Genomic DNA, 6,900 nt, shown 5'->3' with positions numbered 1-6,900 from the left:
ACTTTCCTCACATTAAGCTCCCAGGGTTTCCCTTTTGGGTGAAGCCTTAATGTATGCTGAGGGTTTTGGATTTGGAAAGGCTTTAGTTAGAGGACACACATTATTACTAGTGGAGTTCATATAAAGGGAACTATACAATATGTGTAGTTCTGGCTTCTGGCTAGTGGGCTTTCCCAGTTTCACTAAATTCAGAGAGTCACTCTAGTACAAATTCTCTGATGTGCAAAAAGGGCAGAACATCCACCAAAGCCTCTCCCACATGCATTACATCCCCAGGGTTTCTAACCAGTGGGGTGAGCTTGCTGATGTTTTTAACGGGAAGAGGTTTGGCTGAAGGCTCTCCAACATTCACCATGTCCACAGGGTTTTTCTCAAGAACGAATTCTCTGATGCTTAATAAGGGATGTGCTGTGATTGAAGGCCTTCCCACATTTACTGCTTTCTCAGCGATTCTCTTTAGTATGTATTCCTGATGCTTAGTAAGGCAAGAAGAGAAGTATTACTGACAGCTTTTACCATACTTGAGGAGTTTCTCTCCAGTATGGTTATCTGGTTTTTTGTTTTTTTTTTTTTTGGAATAATATGTGACTGAAGGCTGTGCTATACTCATTACACAGATAAGGCTTCTCCCCAGTATAGATTGTCTGATGTTGAATAATGTGTGTCCACAAACTAAAGCCTTGCCAAATCCATTACGTTCACAGTTTCTTAGTAGTTTGAATTCTCTGGTGTTTGATAAGGGAGTTGTTGTGACAAAAGCCCACTCCCTCTCTTGATATTAACAGAGCTTCAGTATAGTATGTCCTGTCTGATGTTTAACAAGACAGGTCCTCTGACCAGAAGCCTTCCCACACACATTACACTCATATTATATATATATATATATATATATATAAATATATATATATATTCTCTGAGGTTTAGTGGTGTGTGTACTCCAGCTGAAAGCCTTCCCACATTGTCTGAATTCATAGGGTTTTTTTCCCAGCATGACTTTTCTGATGTTTAATAAGGGATGCAGTGTGAGCAAAGGCTCTTCCACATTCATTACATTTGTAGGGTTTCTCTCCGGTGTGAAATCTATAATGTTGAGTGAGAGAGGAACTCTGGCTGAAGGCTCTCCCACATCTATTACATTTGTAAGGTTTCTCTCCTGTATGGAATCTGTAATGTACAATGAGAGAGGAACTCTGGCTGAAGGTTCTCCCACATTCTTTGCATTCATAGGGCTTTTCTCCAGTGTGAGTTCTCTGATGTTTAATAAGGGATGAAGTATGACCAAAGGCCCTTCCACATTCATTACATTTGTAGGGTTTCTCTCCAGTATGAAGTCTATAATGTAGAACAAGAGATGAACTCTGGCTAAAGGCTCTCCCACATTCGCTGCATTCATAGGGCTTTTCTCCGGTATGAGTTCTCTGATGTTTAATAAGGGATGAAATATGACCAAAGGCCCTTCCACATTCACTGCACTCATAGGGCTTTTCTCCAGTGTGACATCTCTGATGGCGCCTAAGTTCTGACTGGAAATGGAACAACTTCCCACATTCATTGCATTTACAAGATTTCTTCCCTGGATGGGTTCTCTGAGAGTAATTTCTCCCTGAAGTCTCTCTGAAATCTGTATCACATTTATAGTATCCTTCTCCCATGAGAACACTGTGTTGGTTAACAGGGACTGATCTTAAACCCAAACTTGTCCCAAATTCACTCCACTCATGATCTCTCCTAAGGGTGGTAGTATATTTGTGAGTGAGTGACATTTCTTTCAGATGTCTCTCCTGCTCTTTTGGATGCATCTCTAACTGGTCATCACAACCACAAGTTGCTTTCAGTTTGGAGGACCAGAGTTCATCTCTAATGTGTTTTTCCACGGATGCTATCTGGAATAATTCTTCTCTGGAAATTCCCTGACTTAGCATTGATTCCTTGGCTTGATGCCTTCTCTCCCAGTCTGGAGAAAAAAAAAAAAAGACAGTCTGTTATTACCTGTTCTATGTGCCAAGAGGAAGTAAAGTCCTATAATAGATGTAAGATAATTAACCTTTAAAATAATATCTAGGGACTTCCCTGGTGACACAGTGGTTAAGAATCCGCCTGCCAATGCAGCAGACACAGGTTAGATCCCTGGTCCGGGAAGATCCCACATGCCATGGAGCAACTAAGCCCGTGTGCCACAACTACTGAGCCTGTGTTCTAGAGCCCATGAGACACAACTCCTGAGCCCACATGCTACACCTACTGAAGCCCACATGCCTAGAGCCCATGCTCCGCAACAAGAGAGGCCACTGCAATGAGAAGCCTGTACACCGCAACAAAGAGTAGCCCCCGCTCGCCACAACTAGAGAAAGCCCGCACACAGCAACAAAGACCCAATGCAGCCGAAAATAAAATTTAAAAAAAATTTTTAATAAATAAAATAATATCTAAAAGAGGTGTACAGTTTCTTCCAAGAATGGTGTATGTCTGAACAAAGTTTTGGAGGTGTCAAGAATAAGATAAGCAGGTGACTGGAGATTAGGAAAACCTGAGAGAACAGTGTTTGGACTCCAGGACACAAGATAAGTCCAAAGATTGTAAAGATGAGAGGAGGGTTAGGAAGATGCCCTCCACAAAATCTTCCCTCAGTCCACACCACACATTATTATGTATTATATAATATACATATACCATGTATTATATTACTGTATGTAATTGTGGTGGGCAGAATAATTATCCCCCAAAGATTTCCATGCTCTAATCCCAGGAACATATAAATATGTTACTTTACATGGCAAAAGGGACTTTGCAGATGTGATTAAGGGCACAGACCTTGAGATGGGGAGATTATCCTGAATCATTCAGGTGGGCCCAATCTAATCACAAGAGTTCTCAAAATCAGAGAACATTTCCTGGCTGAGTCAGAGAGATGTGGTGTGAGAAGGACTCGATCCACCATTTCTGGCTTTGAAGGTGGAGGAAGGGCCCCGGGGGCCAAGGAATGTAGCAGTCTCTAGAAGCTAGGGACGCCCCTCAGCTTACAGCCAGTAAGACAACGAGGAGCTCAGTTTTACAACTACAAGGAATTGGTACTGCCAACAACCCAAAGGAACAGGAAACAGATTCTTCCCTAGACACTCCAGAAAGGAACTCGGCCCTGCTGATACCTTGGTTGTAACACTGTGAGACCCATGCTTGATTCTGACCTATGAACTGTGAGATAATAAACATGTTGCTTAAAGCCGCTAAGTTTGTGACAGTTTGTTTCAGCAACAACAGAAAGCTAATACAATAATAGTGACCCTCTGAAGAGTAAAATGACTGGCAATGCCTAACCAGGGCTCCCAGAGGCCAGATTCTGAGCCAGTAGGTCTTGTGTGGCTCCTGGGGATATGAGTGTTTATCAAGCTCCCCGAGAGATTCTGAAACACAGCCATGTTTGCAGAACATTGTAAACAGACAGATATTGATGATGAGACTAGATCCAGACGTCAGACCCCTGCCCTCATTCTGGAAGGAAACAAGATCAACAGAGTACTAAATACAGAGATCAGCATCTTCCCTCTCTCTCCTCTTCTAGGTTCCCATGACGAGGCCCAGCCTGTGCTGTCAGGATTTGAGCCCTGCTTTCAGGAGCGTTAGCTCTGGCCTGAGGCTGATTCTGCCTCAGAGATGGACACTGACACAGACTGTCATCTCCAGTATGCTTGGGCTACACATGGGAGTCAGGAGAGCTCCGTGTCCAGAATTCTACCCCAAGGGGTGGAGCCTACGGGGTACTCGCAAATCACCTAGGAATAAACAGTTTCAAAGAGGTTCCATCAACAGCTAGTAAGGAGTAGTCTTTGTTCCTGGAATCACCTCTGTTGCAGCTTAGCTTAACCAAGCTTGAAGTGTCCTCACCTTGATGTTCCTGACTTTATCCATCAGGATGTCCTTGCCGGTAACCCTTTAATTTCTGGGCTACTTAACTGTTCAGTCTGGTCCCTTGCTAACTCTCTTAGCCCTACTGATATAGGATTGCTGGGCACTTACATCTGTTGGTCCTTAGATTCCATCTAATACTGACCGTGTGACATCTAGTGATGATGCACAGCCCCAAGGACCCTGAAGGGTGGGCAGAGATAGGTAACAAGGGAAATATAAACACTAGAGAAGAAAATGAACATCTCTTCTTTTCCCACCAGAAAACATTACAAAAGCCTACAAGTATTCAAAATACTGGTGTTGAGGGTTCCTGGCAAGTGACCTCACCTTTTCAAAGATAAGCCCCCTGACCAAGGGCTCAGGGGAACTTCCCACTCTCAGTTGGGCCTTATTATCTGCTTTGGTCCAACTCACTCACCTGCGGGGGCACCTGTTGAGATGTCTCTCTCCAAAATACAGGGCTCTTCCCCTTCCTCCAACCGGCAGATCACATACGGTTTGGACATTGGAAACCCTGGTGGGAAAGGAAAAGGATCATGACTGTGTATGTCAGAGGTCAAGGCTTGTAGACAGCCTCCAAAGAATAAGCATCGTGAAGTATCAGGAGCAGAGTCATGCAACTTATTCTGAGTTCATATGGAGTGGGACTTTTCCTAGGAACAAGGAGTAGAAATACTGTATCTCTGGGCCCCAAAGAGAATGTAAATGCCTAATTCCAGAATCCCAGGGCAAAAATCAGCCAACGGGCCCAGACGCCCCTAGCTTTTAAACACCAAGGAAATAAAGATGGCATGATGGGCAGGCTTTGGGCTTTGGAGGAGCTGAGCTCACCCAGGGAGGCCAGGTTCTTGAAATTCTCTAGCATCACTTCCCGGTACACGTCCTTCTGAGTAGGGTCCAGCTGCCCCCACTCCCACCGGGTGAATTCCACAGCCACATCCTCAAATGTCATCAGGTCCTGAAACACAGAAGACGCTCTTGCACCCTCAGGGAGCACACTCATGGCCCTGGAGAGGACAGTACGCTGGTGTCTGAGTAGAACCTCAGGATGTACGGGAAGGGATTCCGAGACTTCCTAGCGATCGCAATGCCCCTGTTCTGGGTTTTATCATCTCAAAAATATTTTAAGCTGCTCCAGGGATTGTGTCATCCTTACTACTTGGCATCCCACCCAGTGCCCACATATGTCAACATCAAGCCGCTTAGAAATGTAATCGGGGTCTCAGGAGAATCAGGCCTACAGAGACACTCTGCGTATATGGGGGAGAGAAATACAATCCATTTCCTCTGTTTTCCAAAGGTTTCACTCTCAATTTAGTGACATTTAAATAGAATCAATCAGAAGTAACAAACTCATACGCTCTGCATTCTGAAATGCAATGGTATCAGTAGTTTTCTAATTAAGTATTTTTGAAACTTGTGACGTAGGATTTCAATGACAACTGTTGCTAAGACCAAATAAAGTCATTTGGGGCTTAGAATAACTTATCCCCCAAACAGCCTGCCAGCACACAGTTCACTGAAAGTATATCAAGTGGCCTTATAGTGAATCAGTTAAGACTTCTGCGAGTTTGATTAACATAAATCCTCTCCCCCAAAGCCTAATCATTTTTCAGTTCCTGAATGTGCAAAGTTGAGAGTGAGACCCTGGATCTCGGATCCCCACAAGGTACAACCATTCTGTGGGTCCCAACCAGAACTATCCTGTCACTCTCTATAACAGCAACACTCTCATTTGACTTACATTGTACAATAATCCATAAACTATGAACTATAAAGCAGATAAGTGAACGTAGTACTGTTACTTTCCCCCCAAAACGTTTAAAAGTCAAATCCCATTTAGACACTAAGGTTTCCACAGAATAAGCCAAAGTAACAATTTTATATTAAAGTTAAAGGCAGTCCAGAATAATCAAATATGGAAAACTCACTACTTTAGTAACCTCTTGTGATAGATTATTGTATTATTTGTTCAAAATATTCATTGGCCCTCCCTACAAAATTGATCTTCCTACCCCACTGACTCAGGTGTGGCCAAATAATCTGCTTTCACAGATGGAATGTGAAGGAAGTGACATGAGCTTCTTAATGAGCAAAAGCCTTCAGAGTCAGTGGAGGTTCTGCAATTGCTTCTTTTTCCTCTGCTTTGAGAACAGCAAACGATCCCAGAGTGAAGAGGTGGGGCAAAACCACAGCTGTGTGTAATGTGGACAAGAAATAAAGCATTGCTGGTGTAAGTCTCTCAGGGTTTGCTGTTGTTATCACAGCATAACTAGCCTAAACTGACTCATTAAAAAGGCTGGTACTCCAAGTAGGGTTCTGCCATGACAAAAAGCCGAAAATACGTGACACTGTCTTCAGGGCCAGGCAGTGAGGAAACTTATTGGCAAGATGGCAACCCATGTAATTTGGTGGTGAACTGTGGGGTAAAGCTGTTGCTGCAGTAACTTGAAGGACGAACAATGCAAGCATGAGCTTGTGATGTTATGAAAAGAGGAGGGAAACGTAGCATCAGTAGTATGAGTTGGTTGTCATTGGCACTGTCATTTGACAGTATTACAGGAAAACAAAAAAAAAATGAGCTCAAGAGTTTGCTGATTTGCAAAATAAAAAGGGAAGGCCAAAGAAAGTGTCCAGAAATTCCAGGACTTGCAGGGTTGGAGATTTAACCAATTCTCATTTCCAGCTGGTCAAAGACAAAATAAATATGGCTTTTGCATGACAAAGGCTGATTAAAACTCAGCCTAACGGCAAGGACCAAATCATGGGTGTGATTGTCAAACCTTTTGTTTAAACCTCTTATTAATTTCAGATGGCTCCCAGTAAATCCTTTCAGTGGGACCAATCTGTTCAGAGTGACTAAAAGTATGGTTTTCCCAAGGAAACCCCAAAAGCTCCACAATTAACTCTAAAGAGAGGGGCATATTTCAACAAGAACTGTGGGAAAAAGCTATTGACACAGGGAGCTAATGGAAGGAAGTACACAAAAAGCTG

General features: G+C 43.2%; 1 protein-coding gene across 1 annotated transcript; it reads right to left on the bottom strand.

Annotated features, from left to right (window-relative positions):
- Nucleotides 1-968: 968 nt before the first annotated feature.
- Nucleotides 969-4,909, bottom strand: ZNF514 (zinc finger protein 514). The gene is made up of 3 exons (XM_007470233.1): nt 4,738-4,909; nt 4,325-4,420; nt 969-1,642 (listed from the first exon to the last, which is right to left on the bottom strand). The coding sequence occupies exons 1-3, from the start codon at nt 4,907-4,909 to the stop codon at nt 969-971; spliced, it is 942 nt and encodes a 313-aa protein (XP_007470295.1).
- Between the last annotated feature and the right edge of the window lie 1,991 nt (nt 4,910-6,900).

This window comes from Lipotes vexillifer, unplaced genomic scaffold (genome assembly GCF_000442215.2).
Source record: "Lipotes vexillifer unplaced genomic scaffold, Lipotes_vexillifer_v1.1 scaffold1139, whole genome shotgun sequence".
In the NCBI taxonomy this organism is placed as follows: domain Eukaryota; kingdom Metazoa; phylum Chordata; class Mammalia; order Artiodactyla; family Lipotidae; genus Lipotes; species Lipotes vexillifer.
This window is presented reverse-complemented; position numbering and strand designations above follow the sequence as displayed.